Source organism: Pseudopipra pipra, chromosome 20, assembly GCF_036250125.1.
Source record: "Pseudopipra pipra isolate bDixPip1 chromosome 20, bDixPip1.hap1, whole genome shotgun sequence".
Lineage (NCBI taxonomy): Eukaryota > Metazoa > Chordata > Aves > Passeriformes > Pipridae > Pseudopipra > Pseudopipra pipra.
The window spans coordinates 909,594-928,177 of record NC_087568.1 but is presented as its reverse complement, the minus strand read 5'-3'; the positions used below and the strand labels follow the sequence as shown (position 1 = coordinate 928,177).

Here is an 18,584-nt window from a genome sequence, read left to right as displayed (position 1 = left end):
CCTCGTCCGCTCCGCCGCGGGACAGCGGGAGGGCAGGAGGGAGGAGGGAGGAGAAGGGCTGAGGGAGGAGCCGGGCCGAGGCTGAGGGAGGAGCGGGGCCGAGGGAGGAGCGGGATTGAGGGAGGAGCGGAGCCGGGGCTGAGGGAGGAGCGGGGCTGAGGGAGGAGCGGAGCCGGGGCTGAGGGAGGAGCGGGATTGAGGGAGGAGCGGAGCCGGGGCTGAGGGAGGAGCGGGGCCGGGGCTGAGGGAGGAGCGGGGCCGGCGCCGCTTCCGCCCCGCGCGGCGCTTCCGGGTCGGCGGTGCCCGGGGAGCGGCGGGGCCGGGCCGGCCATGGGCGGTGAGGGGCCGTGAGGGGCTGTAAGGGTGAGGGTGAGGGTCCGGGTCCGGGTCCGGGCTGGGGGCGGGTGAGCAGCAGGGACGGGCCCTCGGTGCCCAGAGCGGAGCGGCCGCCACGGGCCGAGCGGCCGGGCCGGGCCGGGCCTCCCGGGCGGGTGGCGGGGGCCGGGCTGAGGAGACCCGCCCGCTCCCCCCGGCGCTGTCACCGTTTGGGGCCGTTGGTTTGGGGCTTTAACGGGTTCTGCGCCGCGTGACCCGATTTTTTAACGTATTGTAACAGATGCGATGTTAAAGGGCGTTCAGTTTCCTTTAAATGACTCGTGCGGGTGGGATTTTTAGTGTGGAACCCATTTCTGCTTGATTTGCAGGTACTGTCAGGCCGTGAGGGCTTTAATGGAACTAGAAACGCAGTAAACCAGTGGATGAGGCGCAGAATTAAATCTCAGCATCTGGAAGCTTTAAACAGAGTGCCAGTGTATTAAAGGGTGGAGGTCGTGGGTTTCCAAGGGACCTGGATATTTCAGCACTGTAAGCAGTAAAATGTTTGCCAAACTGAAGAAGAAGATCGCGGAGGAGGCAGCGGTTGCCCCCAGGCCGGGAGGGACTGCCCGGATCCCCAGGTCTGTCAGCAAGGAGTCCATCACGTCGGTGGGAGCAGACTCGGGAGACGACTTTGTGAGTTACACCTTGCTTTGAAATCGGATTTCTCTGGCAGCTTTTCTAATACGGCCCTGCAGACAACCGTTTTAGCTCTAGTGTGTGAGACTTACTGTGGTGTCTTTGTAAGTGCACCTCTTAATGCATAAGTCATTAGCTTGGATGAACTTAAACACTGAAGAGAAAATGTTTGTATGTGAACCACAGTAGTTGTCATGAGGCTTCTATTCCTATGTAAACGTGAGTTATAAAGTTGTTTCAATACAGAACATTGATAAACAGACACAAAATATTGAATGAAGCTGTAGTTATGCATAAGATACCTATTTATAAAATTAATTACTGAAACATAGAATCCCAGAAGGGTTTGGATTGGAAGGGACCTTAAAGACCATCCAGTTCCACCCTCTACCATGGGCAGGGACACCTTCCACTATCCCAGGTTGCTCCAAGCCCTGTCCAACCTGGCCTTGGACACTTTCAGGGATGGGGCAGCCACAGCTTCTCTTTCAGTAGGAAAACAAGCTAGATCTGGCCAACTTTCATCTTGCCATGGATTTGGGTTTACCTCTTGGCTTCCTGGGACTGTTCCTACCTGAGACACTGTGTGTGTCTCTGCCAAAAACCTTGGGTGCGGTTTCGTTGCACTCAAAACTGTTGTAGTTCCTCTCTTTCATTATAAAACGTTGTTTAAACAAGTGGTGAAGTTCCAGGAGTGTATGGGTTAAATGAAACCCTGGAATGCTCTGGCACCTCTGCCCTGGACGGCTGGCTGTCACATTTTTGAAAGCCTGGATTAAGGCAGTGTCACCCCAGTGCTGGAGCCAGCAGGACCCACTGCAGAGCCAGCAGCAGGACTCTGTTTGCTGTCTGCAAAGTCAAGAAGTTATTTACACAGTTGAGCTCCAACTCAGTTTTTCTGAAGCTCAGCTGAAATTCCAGTTCTGTTAAGCAGAAAGTGGGAGCTTCTAATGTTTAAATACATTCTATAATGGAAATGCATTAGTCTTCTGTTTTGCTCAGTGTTTTTTTAGCACTTAACACATTCTCATGTAGAAATTCCCTTCGCCACCCTGTGACTTTAGAAACAGAAAACAAATAATGGCGGTGGCTGAAGTCTTGAGTGGTTTTCAGAAAACCTCCAAGAATTAGTTGTTTATCAATATTCATTTAACTGCTCTTAATATTGATTTTTATGGAGCAAAAGACGCCCCAGGAATCATCAGTCGGTTATGCAGCGGGGTTTTTGTGGACAGGCTGCTGCCTCAGGGCTGCAGTGAGCTTATCCCTCCTGAAAACCATTGCTGCTTCTTTTCTCATTACCTTGATTTTCAGGAGTCTCACTTGACCCTTCCTGGTGCCTGTGCTGCAGAGCCTGGTTTCCATTCCCCGTCTCCTCAGTGCCAGTGTGAACACACAGTTCCCAGCCCCAGCTCCCTCCCCAAGCTCTGTGCTCCAGGAGCAGCCAGCCTGGCACAGCCCACTGTTTAAGCCCTCGCTGTTTTTCTCCTTCACCATTTTTTACATGTTCTGCTGTGCTAGTACAACTTTCCCCTTTATGTGAAAAACAAGTGTCATTCCTAGGTGGGAGAGTGATTGTTGTCCCAGAGTTAGTGTGTGGCATGATTGCTTTTTCTGAGTAAGTTACATGACTGTTGCTGTTCTCCCAAGGCTTCTGATGGAAGCAGCTCCAGAGAGGATCTTTCATCCCAGTTGTTCAGAAGAAATGAACAAATAAGAAAACTGGAGGTGAAGCTGTCTGGTATGTGTCCTGATACATACAAAACCTTGTTACTGCAGAAAATATTTTCCTTTGAGTTTAAGTGGTTTAGTTTATTAAAAATACATGGGTTTAGGGTTCTTTGAAAATTGATTTGTGCCAACCCTGTTGATTGACATCTAGGGAGCATCCAGTATTACTAATTTTGTATGAGGATGACTGGCTCTGCTGATTTCATAACACATTTATGTGATTCCTTGGAACAGCTGGGATAGCTTTCTGCCCCATGTTTCAAATAGTGTCTGTCCCCACTTTTATTTTTCATGTGTATGCAATGGTTTGTTTCTCAGAGTGTGAGCTTTTTGATGCTGACAGTAACACAGTGCCATCCTTAAAGAAGTGTGCTTGAAAATGAAGAAAAAGCAAAGAATTCAACATAAAACAGTCTTGAGGCTTTTTTCTTTCTAATTCCTTGTTCTGCAAAGCTGTAGTGAAGACTTGGCACTGACACTGCATCCCTGTTGTAGGGAGGGGACCAGAGACCATGCTGAACTGTGTTACACTGCTGCTTCCCAAAGCTCATGGAAGGCCTGGGAAAAGAGGGAAAGGTTACAATCAGCTCAGGATTATTTTAATTTGTTCTGGAGACTTACCAGGCTCCAGTTCAAGAAAATATAGGATTCAGAAATGATTTCATGCTGAATTTGAAAGGCTGAAGTGCTCACCTGCTTGCACAAGGTAAACTTAAAAGTGGTTGAGGCTTAGCAAGAGAGAGGAAGGCTCTGATGTCAAGAGTTTTGTGCAAGCAGCCCAAGCAGTGAGTGAATCCTCCTTTCCATTGCACAGAAGCTTCTCCAGGGTGTGTGTGTACTTTATTTAGGTGTTTATTCCCTGCCTCCCATGTCAGTTGTGCTAGGTGAGTGTGAGGGCAGTGAGGGCAGTGCAGTCAGGGCTCAGCCTCGAGGTGCTGTGGGACTGGAACAATGAGCACAGGGGTGCAATGTCCATGAATTGCCCCTTCCTTGCACCCTCCAATGCCAGAGACCTTTCCTGAACAGCAGTAAATAGATCACTGTTCTGCAATGAAGTAAAAACTGGGGGCAGTTGTTCATTCTCTGGTTCTGCCCTTGTCTGTGTGACTGACACCCCCGGGACAGGCCCTCCTGTCTGTGCCAACCCTGTGGACAGTACAGAACTGTTTGCTTGTGTTCATTGTTGTGGTCACCCAAGTTTTCCTCAGCAGGAATGATTTTCTGATTGAGAAAATCATTGTCATTTTGCCACTCATCCTTTTTTCTTTCTTTCCCCCTCCCCCCCAAAATGTCCTTTCCCAATGTCTGTCCATTCCTGGTCCGTGCTTCTCCTTCCTCACCCAAGATTATGCTGATCAGATCCGAAACTTGCAGAAGATAAAAGAGAAGCTTGAAAATGCGTTAGAAAAGCATCAGGATTGTACGTACTTCTTTTCCTTTTTGTTTAGTTCTTTTAAAGTTGAAAATTGCTGTGGTTGGAAGGAAAGGGGTTTGGTGCACAGGTGTGTTAATCATTTCCTTTCAGACTGTGCACCTCTGTACTCTGTAGAATTAGGACATGGGTTTTTACCTTATTTACAGTGCAAAAAGGAGCAGTAGTGTCTTGAACAAAGTTGTTATTATACTCCTTTTGCCAAATTTGGGGCTAACGTTCAGGAGAGACCTTTCAGAAAGCCACAGCTTTGTTTTAATCCAGCAAGGAGCAGTATTCCTGTCTCCTGTTAGCTTTGGCTTCTGGCCAGCGTGCAAGCAGCGTGAAGTAATGAGTGGCACAGCGTTAGTGCTGGAGTCAGGATGGGGCTAATTACTTGCAGAACAAGCTCTTTAAAGTTATTTATAACTTACAGAAAACTGAGAAGCAGTTTTAAAAGATGAGTTTTTAATATAGCTGGTGGTTCTCTGTTGATAGCCTCCATGAGGAAGTTTCAGGAGCAGAATGAAGCTCACCAGGCCAGTCGAGCCAAGATGGCTGAAGGAATGGCTTTGGCCTTGGAACAAAAGGACAAGGTAACAGCTTGAGCATGACTTTTGGCTCTCATGACCCTGATGTTTTAAGCAGGTGTTGCCATTAATTAAAATAATTGTTCAGCACTGTGTGTGTGAGTGTGCCAGCACTGAGGGAAGGAGGGAGCACTGAGTTCCATGCCAGAGCTGCTCTGACTGTTCTGACTGGTTTTAACAAGAGCCCACAAAAATTCCTAATGAAAGGTTAAGCTTGTGCTTTGATAAGATTAGTTGCAATAGACCTGTTGTCACTTTTATTTTACTTGCTTAAAGCTTACCTATTCAGGTAGCAAAAATGATTCCTCAGCCTTCAGCTACAAAGCACTGGCTCTTACTGTTGTTTTGCTGGTTTTTGTTTAATCGTTACCACAGCTTAGTATCTGCGAACAATACACGTTTTTTTTAAACCATAATTAAACATCCTTGAAAGTCTACAAATTGAATTTGATTTCTTTTTTCTTCTTTCTTTCTTGTTCAGGAGTGGATGGAAAAACTGGGTCAAGTTGAAAAGGTAATTAACCTCTGAGTTTTTTTGGGGGGGTTTAGTGTGTCTCTGTGTGTGTATTTGTAAACACCAGCCTGCACACTCCCATCTCTATTGGAACTCAACTCTGTTCAGCCCTTTTTATTATTTGATCTTTGTTCAGTGGAAGAAGCCAATCATTTGCTTTTGTTACCAGCCCCAATGCTTCAGGAGGTATTTCTGAAGTTACTTTTCAGTGGGGAAGTAAAGAATGTTGTGATGGGAAAGTTGTCCTGTAAGATGGAACGGTAGTTTCCTTTGTTACAGAGGAGGCAGCTGGGATGCAGAATGAGGTAGAGACTTTGTCTGAGGTCTTCCAGTGGGTCATCTGTTTCATAAAATAACTGAAATTGTTTGGTAGGGATTTTTTTAATACAAGATTTCAGTCTTGTAGTTGTTCCAAATGTTTAGCTTAGTCTGATTATGAAGACATTAAACATGCTACTATTTTTGTCCATTTTTGAGAGTTCAGTGTCAGTGATCAATGTTGGTGTTGTAATGAATTCAAATTTCTCTTTGTATGTTCCTGAAGTTTGGTGGTTTGCACTGTGCCATGAATGTGGAGGGATTTCCAGTTCTACACGTAGCACCATCAGAGCCTTAAGGCTGCAAGACAAGATTCCTTTCCCAGAGAGTTTAACTAAACTCCTGTTGGCTTGACATGAGAACACAGATATTCTTGTATTCCTTTTGTTTTTGTTTATTTATCAGGAAAAAAAAATGCTCCAAATGCAGTTACAAGAAGTGAGGGAGCAGAGTTTGAACCTTTTCCAAAAACGAGATGAGATCGATGAACTGGAGGGCTTTCAGCAGCAGGAAATTGCCAAAGTTAAACACATGGTAAGAATATTTCAAGCTTTGTTTTCTTTCCTAACATTTTTACTAGAATACCAAATTAGTGGTAGTTCTGCATGCACTTTTTTAGCCTTTATGCTTGTACTGCCTTGGTCAGTGTCAAAATTCTGACAGTGGGTACTGAATATGATATTACAGAGTTTATTATTTAATTCAGCTCATAACTTAGTAAAAAAGGCAAGTTTCAGTGAAAAGGTTTGTCAGTATTACTGGTCAGCATTACCTGTATTGCCAAAGATAACCTTGTAATATTCAGCTTTTGAAGAAGGAAGAGTCTCTGGGCAGAGCAGAGCAGGAGCTCGAGGCGTGTGCTCGGGAGCTGACCTGCACCAAGGCAGAGCTGCAGGAGGCCAGGAGCGAGGCCTCGAGCCTGAGGAAGGATCTGCAGGAGCTGCAGCAGCAGTTCTTGGAGCTGGAGGCACAGAGGTAGGGAGCTGCTCTGTCAGGGGAGCTGCTCTGTCAGAGGAGCAGTGGCTGCGTTTCCCCTGTATTTTTACTTCGTACCCAGTTCTGTCTTTTTGGAAGAGTTTCTGTATGTAGTGAGTTGACTGAATCATTGCCTTTGCTGTGCCCATGGGGATGTAAATGCCAAGCCAATGATAGGAATACTTGTTTAGGGTTTTGTAAATTTCTTATGATTCCTTTTTTCATATAGATTGAATGCTTAATTGTCACTTTTTTTGGATAATGTATAATCAAGCAGTGGTTGATGGTGGCTGGTTTTAGGACAAAATTTTATTGTTGCTTAGTCCATTTTCATAAGCAGCAGAATTATCTGCTAAAGATTATTTTTCTGAAACAGTGTGTCACTTTTTTTTATTCTTTTTCTGTGAAGAGATGAACTAATGACTGCTGAGACAAATGCAGAAAATAAGATCACTGCTCTGGAGTTAAGAGAACAGGAGCTACAAACTGTCATTCAGCAGCTTTCTGTAGACTTGCAAAATGTAAGTTTGAGCTAAGTGAGATTTGATTCAAAGAGCTCCTTTCTGCAGAAGTTAGATTAGATATCAGTTATGTGGTGTTGGAAATTTAAGTTTCAAAATAAGTAATTTCTCACAATTTTTAGGCTCGAGTTGCTGGTTCTGGTTGTGAGAAGAGACTGGAAGTGTTACAGGCAGAGCATGAATCTCTGAAGGTGGAATATGAGCAGCACAAGCAAAAGGTGAAGTGCTTTCAGATGCATCTGCTGTTGCTCGTGTAAAGGTGCACACTTGGGTAATGTACCCCTTTGTGTAGCTGGAAATTTGCCATCTAGAAGGTATTTTAGAGTCATATGGTCTTTTCAAATAGGACTTTCCTTTCTAATGGCACTTCTGAAAGTCAAAGCACAATGGATTAGCTGAAAGCTTCATGACAGAAAAGGTTCTGTGACTTCTCGTTCTCACAGATGACTTTTGAATTTGCTGAGAGAAATAAATTTACTGAACAGCTGCAGGAAAAAGTGTCTTCCCTGGAAAAAAAGCTAGAAAGGAACCTCTCAGGAGATGAACATGTGCAGGAGCTGCTCAAAGAGGTAATTATACAGTTATAGACTGCTTAGAAGTGCAATCTTAGTGACATTTATTTTTTAAGGACATGCATTACTTCTCACCCATGGAAAGAATAGCTGATGATGTCATGCAGGCACATTTGTCCCTTCAGTGTGTTTTGGCACTTTGTCAGTGCTGGGCAGAACATGTGGGAGGCTACAGTGAGCCTGTCTGTGTAGATCCTGCACAGATGTCTGTGTTGGCCTTTCTGCATTGTCTGTTTGGGCAATGCATCTGGCTGCTTAGAGGGAAAAGAGCAGCTTTTTAGCATCCCCACAGGAGATGGGACAATTTGGGAGTTTTTTTTGGTTAATCCTGGCAAGAACAGTGAATGCTTTTCCTTGTTGTTTGGTAAGGCAGTGGGACAGGGAGGGGAACTGTTTGCATGTAGGTGTGCAAACAGAAGCTTGTATATTGAAAACCTGAGCCTCAGAAGTGCTAAGAAACAGCTGAAACCAGAAACTTTGCTGTGGTTAGTGCCCTTTCTCTCATTGCTTCTCCATGTCTTCCTCAGGCAGTGATGTTCCTACTCAGAACTGGCCTGGAACAATGTTTCCCCAGCTGGGTCTTGGGGAGGCAAGGGAATGTTTGCTCTTCCTTGGTCAGGCCTACAGTCACATCACCTTGGTGTTGCTGTGATAAAAGAACTTGGCTTAGTAAACTAGGGCCAGTTTAAAGTCCATGTAGAGGTACTAAAACCTTTTTGAAAGGAACTGCCATAATGAGGAAATGTTTTTTGTAGTTTTGTTTGTGTATTTGCTGTGATGCAGGAGAAATTAAGCTTCATAAAAGATTTTTTTTTAATCCCTTAATCTTGGCCTGGATTACAAAATGATGACCAAGCTGTTGGTTAAGGCTTACATCTGAATTGTGGCAGGATGCCAGGGAATTTCCCATTCTTAATATAAATGATGTTATCCTCAGGGCAACAGGATCTATGGAGGCCCTATGCCATAGCATCAAACAAACTTGCTGGTTCCCAAGAGCAAAGCTGTATTGCACATCAAAATTCCTGCTCCGTTCTAGTTTGACCTTATTAATGAAACAAAAAGAAAAATTTTAATTTAAAAAAATCCTCAAACCTAATCTCTTTGTCCATTCTTCCTCCTGTTCTTCACATCAATGTAATCTTCAGAAAGCTGCTCTTGAGCAGAGACTGGATGAGACCAGGCAGCAGGTAGTGACAGACAGAACACATCATACCAGGGCTCTGAACCGATTGGAAACACAGGTGAGGAGTTTCTAATTTCACTACAAATTCCAACTGTTTTCATCCTCTTTGTGCCCTGTCCCTCCTCCCCTCGCTGTGCTGGTGCTCTCAGCCATCGTGAGCCTGCATGTCACATCTAGTCTTGAAAGGAAAGTGTAATTGCTCAGTGTCTCTGGTCACCTCCCCACCTTCAGTGCTGGAGAGGGGCCTAAAGGTGGTGGCAGTAGAGATTTTGTGCAGATCCTCCCTGTCCTAAGAAACAAATAGCTGAAGTGCAAGCAGTGCTGGGGGTAGTGCTGTGGAGTTTTTAAAACCAGCATGTGTCAAGTAGGCAGCCTCTCTGATCTCTGTGGTTTCGTGGGTTCAGTGTTTACCTTCCCCTCCTGGGTCATCCTGTATTATGCACATTTTTTTATAATAATATAGATGCCAATGGATAAGGAATTTATTGTATGGTGTTATTTTAGAATAAAGAACTGGAACAAAAACTACAGATTGCAACAGAAGCATTGAAAAAGAGCAAAGAAGCAGCTGCTGAGCAGGATCTGAAGATCCAGAAGCTGGTGAGTATCCTGCATGTTTCACTGACCAGGAGCAGATAATCTTCAGCATCCCCAGAGACTTTCACTTCCGTTTGTTTTGTTGCTCAAATGTTTTCTTGCTCTTTGTCTCCTGAACTCCTGTCAGTGAGTACATGACACTGCTGCCAAAGGAATAATATTCCTCAGTTGGAGTCTCATGGAATGGTGTCTGATCTTGTCAGAGCATCAAAATAACATTTTATTAATGCAGTGTTCTTTATTTCTTATAAGCAAACTGATCTAAAGCATGAAAGAAGTCAACTGCAGCAACAGATTTCAAGTGAGAAACATCAGTATGATCAGAAAGTTACTGGGCTGGAGTCTCAGATTGCTGCTCTTGAAAAAGCTTGGGAGTTGGATAAAACAGCGACTCAGCACAGGATTGTAAGTGCAGAAACTATCCAGGGTGCCATGGGAGTCTTCACAAAATGGTTTCAACACTGCTTGTAGAACTTTCTTGTCATCTGAATGTTCTTATCCAGCACACCTGGCATTATAATAGATCTCATACTTTGGGGAACTAAACATTTGATGTGTTTAAATGTTTGAACAAAGCATTAGAACAATTGTACTGAGTATTTAAGCAATCTTTATTTTGCAGAGCCAGTTGGAAAAAGAAAATGGAAATCTTAACAGAAGCAGAGAAGAGTATGAGAGTTCTTTAAAACAACAAGAGTCTGAACTGGACAGGCTGAAGGTGAGGGCTGAACTGGGCAGTGACATTGGCTCGTGCAGAGCGGAGGTGGGGAACAGGGAACAGCACAGTGTTACATTCGGTGCTTGAAGGCCCATTACATTCAGGTTACGGGTACTTGGGGCTGCAAATCATCTTTGGTACTCCATAGAAACGTGTTTGAGAAGCATTACAAAGGGCTGACCCTTTTCTGAACCAGAATGCTTGGGTCTGCCTAAATCAGGCAGAAATAATGCAATCCCGTACTGTCAGGCGTGAAGAGCTTGGAAATCCTGTTAGCAGGGATGAATACAGAATGGTTCAACATCAAATTCCACTCATAGTGTTCAAAGCAAAAAGTTAAACACTTAAATTGGTCTGGTATTTACATCTTACCCAATTTTGACTGTAATTTCAGATTGTTGAAAGTTTTCTGTAGCTACTCTTGGATGTTCAATCAGAATAAAGATCAGTTGTAGCAAGGAGCTGCTTCTTTGTAATAGAGACTTCAAGCTGAAAGACCTTTTAAGCATTGGGTTTGTTTGGCTCTTACATCGGTTCTGTATTGCTCTTGCACGTGCAGATAGCAGCAGTCAGTAAAACAAAACTAACTCTCATTTGGAAATTGTGTCAGAACCCTCATAAATCTAGTCCTAATCAACTGGGGTTTAAAGATGAAAGACTTGACTTGATTTTAGTTGTCTCACATAACCTTTGTTACTTCTGGTTTGCAGGATGAGTTGAGCAGTAGAGAGACTGTCAGTGTGGAAATTGCCAAAGCATTGGAAGAAACAAGGAAACAGAGAGAGGAATTACAGCAGGAGGTTGGTTAATACTGGCAGTCTGAAATGTATTTGGGAGCTCCCCACCTTTCACAGAAAGAAACCTATTCATTCTGGTTTGTTCCCTTCAGTGCCTGTATCACATCTGGGTCCCTCTGGAGCACAGCAGGTGTAAAATTGTGCACTTCCTCTTAGGGAGGAGCTTGTATCCAGTAACCAAATGTCAATTCTAAGTAGTCTTGTTTTGCTCTTCCTGCATAAAAAACAGTGGATAATGTGAGCTTGTGTTTGCTTAAGGTAGGAACTGCCAACTGAGCAAGTTTGACTGAAGTTAGTCCCATCTTTTGGTTTCTTTATTCTTCTGGTACAGATGTAGGTCTGGGCTTGCAGGGGTAGAAGGGGTTTAAGGCCATCTCCAGGTTTGCTCGGTGGCTTTTGCAGCTGCCACCTGCTGCCTGTGACAGTCTGTGATGGTGGCACAGGGTTCATCAGAAGCCAAGTGTGGTTTAGCTCTCCCAGTATTAACTGTTACTGAGGTCAGCATTGTGGAGGTGGTGCCTGCTGAGCCTCTGAGGTATGTTGAAATCTTTCAATGCCCTCCTCCTGTTTTAGATCTTTAATGACTTTGTTTCTTTGTCCACTTTGAAGGTTTCACATCTGAATGCTCTAATAAAGGAGAAGGACCAACTGATTGATGAAAAATGTGATCTGCTGCTAAAACAGAAGGAAGAACTAAACCAACTCAGTCAAGGTTAGACCAAACAAGTCTCCTGTATCCCAGACAGCTCTGTCTAAGGACAGTCTCTAGTGCTGGCCTTGCCTGGTAGATTGTAATATTTCTGGATTTCTCCTCCATATTTAATCTGTTAGAACTTTCAAAATGGTTTATCCTTTGATAAAAATTAGAAAGTCTCTCTTCTGTGTCCTTAAAAACAAAACCACTTTTTGAAATTAAATTCTTATGTTTACACACCATAAAATCACAAATCTTCTATACTTTTTGTTAATTTTTGTTTTGCACAAAACATGAAATGAAGGCTATAGATTAAAAACTTATGCTTCTTTGCACCAGTTTAAAAATTGTGCTTGCTTGATAAAGAGCAGCTGCAAACTGATACTCCACAGTCATTCTAAAAATTTAGTGCAGTCATCTCATTCAGTTCCTAGTCCCACTGGTTTTGTATGTTGCCAGTATTTGGAAAGGGAATAGAACTTGTGGCCTCTTGTTGCCCTGTTCCCCTGGGGAGCTGTGTGTCTGTGGCCATGTGTCCCCACAGCTCAGCCCCAAGTGATCCTGTGCAGTCACAGCACAAGTCACACAGACTGTTGATGGGGGTCTTTTAATTGATAATTATGTTATTATGTATTAAAGTCATGTATATGTACAAATGTATATGTATAAAGTTTGGCTGCTCCTTTGCAAAAACGTATGTGACTTAAATTCCCCTCTTTTTCTATCTTCATGACAGAGCAAGGAAGAAGATCAGGGTTTATTTTCTCTGTAATTTGCTTTGTTTAAGAAAATGGATTAGAAACTCCCATTGGATGTGGAACACTGATGCTAAGCAGGTCTCTCTGTTCTCAGATCACGAAGCTGCCTTGCTGCAGGTGAACCAGTTGCAGTCTGACATAGAAACAAGTCAGAACCAAGCAGTGGAGAAAGAGGAAACGGCAAGAAAGGAAATTGAGGAGCTGAAGTTGCAGGTACAGGAGTGCCTGTTGGCCAGAGAACATGAGAAAGATGTGAGTGCAGTTGCAAATCCATTCTGTCAGACTTCCAGGGAAACAGGCAGGTGTGCAAGAGCCCCCCAGTTCTGTCCTGCCTGGTGACACATTCTGGGAGCTGTTTGCTCAGGACCTGCAACACCAGCAGTGTAGAACATCTTTTTTTGTTGTTCCCTATCTTCCTAAAGAAGGCTGTCCTGTCAGATCTGTGGCTGACTTATGAAAGACAACTCCTTACTTTATTTGACTCCTAAAACATCTTGAGAAAACCATTATGAGACCAATGAGACAGAGACACAGAAGTAATAAGTTGTAGCCAACTAGATTGCCACTAATGCTTTCTGGTTTAAAAAGCATCCACCACCACCCTCCAAAAACAACAACCAAAAAGAAGTCTGGCTTTCTCCCTAGGCAGTGTTTGTGGGCTGATTAGGAACTGTTTATTTTTACAGGTTTTAGAACTGGAGGAGTCAACGAGGGCCTTGAACAATGAGCATTTCCCTTCTCCAGAAAATTGTGTGGTGGAACAGAATGGAGAGGTGGCAGCTGCAGATGTCATTCAACTTCAGAAGGATAACAGAGAGCTGGAACAGCAAGTTGCTGAGAAAAACAAGGTGAACTGAAACAGCAGAAACAGCTGGTAGTCTTTCCCCTTTTAATTAGGAAGCCCAGTAATTGGTGCTGTCCATGCTGCAGTGTTAAAAAGACAGGCATGTCCAATTTGAATCCAGTGTGCTATGAGTAAATGTTTTTCCTCTGATTTGTACAAGGATCTACCAACCATGGATAAAAACTGTGGTGAGAGCTGTATGAATCCTTACCTTGAAGGAAAGATGCACCAAATTATACTACCTACAGCTTTCCTGCAGAGCCCTTTTGTGTGAATTCAGTTCATTCTGCAGTGCTGTCCCGTGAAAGCCCGAGTGTTGTGCCTGCTGCTGTGGGCCACTGGCAAGGCATGCAGGTTGCTTCTTCAGAGCTGTCAGCATTGGCTAATGATTGTTTCATTCATTACTCATTTGTTGTGGGTTTTTCCAGATATCTGGGGGTCCTGACAATGAATACTGTGTTAAACTGTCCTTTGCTGTGCTTACAGATGATAAAGCAGCTGCAGCAAAGAATGACAGAACTCAAGAAAACCCTTCAGAAAGAGCTGGTAAGGGTTGTGGTTTTTCAGTCTCATCAGCTGGCACTTGCTGACAGGTCCTTGTACTGTCGTTGCAAAAGCTTGACCGCTAACTCCCCTTTAATTCCTCATGCAGGTTTTCCTCTCCAAGAAAAAAAAAATCTATTTGAAAAAAACAGAGGTTTTAAAATTGTTATTTTTGTTCTGAGCTTGAAAATTGTTTTGAAGAAAGCCCAGGTTTGAAAGGCTCAGAGCATGTCAGTGACAGGAGAAAATTACCAGGGGATAGTTTCTAGCACGGAGACAGTTCTGTGGTGGTTTGGGTGATGTACACATAACACAGCAAACAGCTCCTGCCCTGGAGTGCAGGGAGAGCTGGAGACACTTCTCTGCTGTGACCCCGTGAAGGATGAGAAGCTGTTGATGCCCAGGTTGTACCCAGCTCTGAATACAACCCTCTGTTAGATATCCTGAACTCAGATCCCCTCTCAGTGCCAAGTGGACAGTCTACAGTATATTTCTCTTTTTCTGGTTTTCTTTTTTTGTTTGTAGAAAATCAGGCCTGACAGTGAGGTACCTGAGCTACGTGAGAAAGCAAATTCTGAAGTGCCTAATGCTTCTGTGACTGTCACCAACAACTCGGATTTGAACGACTCGAGGGAGATAAACTTTGAATACCTTAAACATGTTGTACTAAAATTCATGTCCTGCCGGGAGTCTGAGGTAAGGGTGTCACTTACCTTCTCTTTCTATGCCTGTCTTTCTCTAGAAATTGCTGCTAAGGACACTTTATGCCAATTCCATAATTTTACACTTAAAAAGTGTACAATGGGGGACAATGAAACAAAATGGCTAACAGCAATGTGTTTGGAAGTACAGATTATTATGAACCACCTGAAAGGGAAATGTAAATTTTTAAGAGGTAGTTACACCTGGATGTTAAAGATCTGCATCTACAAGAGATTCCTTCTGCATTGCTCTGAAAAGCATATGGATTATGTAATTAAAATGACTGTACATTGAAGAAGGAAAAAAAAAAACCAAGAAAAAAGAACATATACCACTTGCTGTTGGTCTGTAAGAAGTAATTCCTTGTGCATTTGGAGCTCCCTCCTGTTTTACAGTGTGTCAAAAGAGCCAACAACAGTTAATTGCAAGTCAGTGGGTAAGGTCAGAAAATAATCCTACAGCTTCATGATATCCTGAGTGCTTGACTGCTACCCACTGCTCTGTGTGCCCCATTTAGAGTATTACCAATATGGAGTGAATGTACCTCAGGGTGTATTTGAAATTATAGGATTCTCTCCTGCCTACATTCTGGTTTGATCAACTTTTCAAAGCTTAAAAAGCCAGGAGCCACAGGAGCCAGGCTGCTTCTCTGTTCTGACTAACTAGGCTCCCCACTTGTCTTCTTTCTCCAAAACATGCAAACAATTGTTAAAGAACAGAAAGCCAGGAAACACAGACTGAAGAAGTAAGATACAGGCCATCCCAGTCCATTGGAATTGGGGATAATGGGAGGCTGCTGGTCTGCTGAAATCTGTGATAGACCTACAGAAATCTGTGCTGCACCACAGCCCAGAGTGCAGAGCCCGAGAGCATCATAAGCAACACACCCCTGTGGTTTCTTTCAGGCATTCCATCTCATTAAAGCTGTGTCTGTGTTACTGAATTTCTCACAAGAGGAAGAAAACATGCTCAAAGAAACTTTGGAGTACAAGGTAAGAGTTCTGTGCCATGTGTAGTCTCCATGGGAAGACTTGGTCTAGAGTCTGCAGCATTCTGATTTATAAATAGTTCTTTCCATCAAATGATGGGGACATGGCTGTGTGTTTTATTGTTTCACATGTGTGAAGTGTGAGCCCAGTGTGGTGTGTGTTGTGCTTTTGTGTCCTAGATGTCCTGGTTTGGGTCAAAGCCATCTCCTAAAGGCAGCATCCGGCCGTCTATCTCGAGCCCAAGGACTCTGTGGCCTTAAGGGAACCTGAAGGTGGGGTCAGCATCCAGGCACTTCTTTCTGTGAAAAGAACGCTGAACACACTGCTCCAGGTGTGTCTTAATCACTGTCATTGCAGTATTTTGTACGAGAACTTCTGGCTCTGTTTACAAAACTAATGCTGTGCAAGGAGACATTTTCACTGCAGACTGCCACACCTCTGGACTGCATTCAGGGACCGTCCCGGTGTCTGTGATGGGAGCCAGCTCCTTGTGCTCACCAGTCCTGTGTTCTTGGCTCCAAAGGGTAATGACAGCCTCACTGACCACGGTGCTGTGGGATGGTGATTCCAGCTGCTGTTCCAGGGTGCTGGAGTGGAGTGACTCCAGGCACAGAAAAGCTGCTTGTGTGGCTGTGGGAAGCCAGCAAGGAAAAAACGTGTTGGCAGAACTGTGTTGAGTGTGTGATGGTTTGCAAAGCCTTTCACGGGACAGGAGCAGGAGCTTTAACCAAAAAAGAACTCTGCCTTGCCTTCTTATACTGACATAACTAATGGTTGGCATTTTTTCATATCACTGTGTAATTTAAGGTGCACATATCCTGGCTTGCAGCCCTCAAGGCTGCATGTTGATGATGATTATTTAATTTGAGAGCACAACTTTAGAGTTGTCTGATTTTACTTTTCTTAAAGAAAAATAATATTTAAAATGGTCTTAATTCTAGTACCTAATCCTCAGTCGCCTTTAAAACTAATCCATTAGCCTGTTCCATGGGTTGTTAGCAGTGGGAAGAAGGGGTAGGAAGCTATTTTAAATTTTTAAAGCTAAAGTCTAGGTATTGTAAATCCACATTGAAAAATAGCTTTTATTTAAAAAAAAAATAAAAAATCTAGTGACAAAGGGTGAAGAATATTGGTACTAAACACTTTATTTTTTTTTTCTTCCAAGTCTGCTAGCAACAAGTCTTCATAACCAGGATCTGCCTCTTTGGTTGTGGTTTTCTGTACTTCAAATACTGATGCTTAGAAACTGTTATCAACATGTTAACTGTGTCCTGACTACATGGTAAAAGAAATGCTGCTCACGAGGGTTTTGAGCGCAAAATTCAACTCTTAGTGAACAAATCTTGGTTCCAGCAGCTTGTTTTCCTAGTAAAACCATAGGGAAAGGGGACCAAGGTGGCACATGCCTCACTATGGAAGCAACATTTTGCCCATAGACACTATTGCAAAATCTGGATCCAAATGGGAAGCAGCAGTAAGTCTGACTTCTTAAAAATGAGACCTATTTCCAAAAAACTACACGAGTATGGAATTCAGTGAGCAGGCTGCAATTCTGGGAATTCTCTTAGAAGGAGGTTCATGTTACTAACAATACTTCTATTAAATATATTCAGGATGCTTCAGCCTGTTCTCCAGTGGAGATGCAGTCACTGTTGAGGTGTTAACTTTGCTGACAGGGCTCTGCCTGACCGTGGAGTGGCTGTGGAGATGCAGAGTTGGAGGTGCAGCAGGTGAGCTGATCCTGCCTCTGTGCACACCTGTGCTGTGCCCGAGGGGAAACCTCCTTCAGGGGACGTCAGTCAGCAGAGAGGGGAATGTGCTGTGTCCAGATGATCCAGAGCCCAGCTGGCCTCCCAGGCAGCCACATCCCTGGAGCTGTTACCAAGTACTCCCAGGAGCTGTTACCTGGGTACAGGTGACACTCCTCAGCTTAGATTTATCTGAAGTTAAGAAAACCAACAGGATCTTTTGGTACACTAAAGCTTGTCCCAACAGTCTTTAGTAACTGGATCCATGGCACTTCCAGAGGATAGAACAGTTCATGGAATGTTTCAGCTCTGCTCTACTGTGAAAATAGACAATCAAAAAGTAGATTTATCTCAAGTCTTTCTACTGAGACACAGCAGGGTGGAGTAACCCTGTTTGTTTTGAGAAGATTTTATTCTCTGAGGTCTTTTTCTTTCAAATGTCCCTTTGCCCTGCCCTGTTTCTGTGGGACCAGGGGTCAGGACTCCCTGGCTCAGGTTGATGCCTGCTGAATGACTAATGGGTTTATGTTGATCTTGGCTTGAAAGGTTACTGAACAATAAGGAATGCAGGACAGGCAGCCTGGAATAGAGTGACAAAATCCTAGGTTATATATTCACTAACAACTTCAATTTCAGATCCCAAAGCTCGTACAGGATCAACTTACCATAAACTAGTTCTTCAGTGTTGAATTTTCATTAGATATCAGAGCAAGACTGGTGTGTATACTTGTATTAAAAAGCTAATGCACTTTCCCTTGTCTCAGAACAGTGGTTATACATAATCCTTTCTATGGCCATTGGATTTCTTCTATGCTGTAAATATGGATTATATGATGAGACACTATGAAATTTGTGGTGCAATACATTTTGGATCAAAACCCTAATCTTGACTTCTTTCTCTTTATAGTTCTGGTTATCTCCCCTGGGATTCTATAGCCATTTAAAATAGAATTTTAAAGCATGACCCTTTCCAGGGTAAGGATGGGTGTCCCAGCTGTGCCACCAGGGCCTGTCTCCCAGGGAGCTGTGCCAGCAAGGAGATGGAGTGCTGCTGCCTCCAAAATCCCCTCTCACCAGGAACAGCTGCTGCTGCACTTTGAGCAGCTGATGGAAACAGGACTGGGTGGGGCACGGCCTCCCCAGCAGCTGCTCCCTGGTGCCAAAGGGCAGGAGCCCTGCCCAGGGGGATGTGGCTCCTGCCCCGGCACAGCCACGGCTTGAGGAGTGGTTTCCTTCTGTCTGGGCAAAGCACCAGACCTCTGATGCAAAGGACACACTAAAACATCAAGTTCTGGAGTATCTTCTTGACTTTCTAGCATGGACAAAAATATAGAAGTCTAACCCAGGGTGATGATGTGTTCT

At 43.9% G+C, this 18,584-nt stretch overlaps 1 protein-coding gene across 3 annotated transcripts; it reads left to right on the top strand.

Moving 5' to 3' along the window:
• Window positions 1-232: 232 nt before the first annotated feature.
• On the top strand, window positions 233-18,106 carry GOLGA1 (golgin A1). Of its 3 annotated transcripts, none has more exons than XM_064676529.1 (23): window positions 233-337; window positions 705-1,011; window positions 2,665-2,755; window positions 4,091-4,165; window positions 4,655-4,752; window positions 5,228-5,260; window positions 5,984-6,112; window positions 6,384-6,553; window positions 6,963-7,074; window positions 7,197-7,292; window positions 7,518-7,643; window positions 8,795-8,890; window positions 9,337-9,432; window positions 9,682-9,834; window positions 10,052-10,147; window positions 10,858-10,947; window positions 11,554-11,656; window positions 12,491-12,648; window positions 13,083-13,244; window positions 13,727-13,786; window positions 14,309-14,479; window positions 15,391-15,477; window positions 15,654-18,106. In XM_064676529.1, exons 2-23 carry the CDS (start codon window positions 877-879, stop codon window positions 15,732-15,734), a joined length of 2,418 nt encoding a protein of 805 aa, XP_064532599.1. In that variant the 5' UTR covers window positions 233-337; window positions 705-876; the 3' UTR covers window positions 15,735-18,106. The 3 variants fall into 3 exon arrangements, with proteins under 3 accessions (XP_064532599.1, XP_064532600.1, XP_064532601.1); XM_064676530.1 differs by lacking the exon at window positions 233-337 and adding an exon at window positions 347-363; XM_064676531.1 differs by lacking the exon at window positions 233-337 and having other exon boundaries at window positions 536-1,011; window positions 12,491-12,609.
• Window positions 18,107-18,584: the final 478 nt, after the last annotated feature.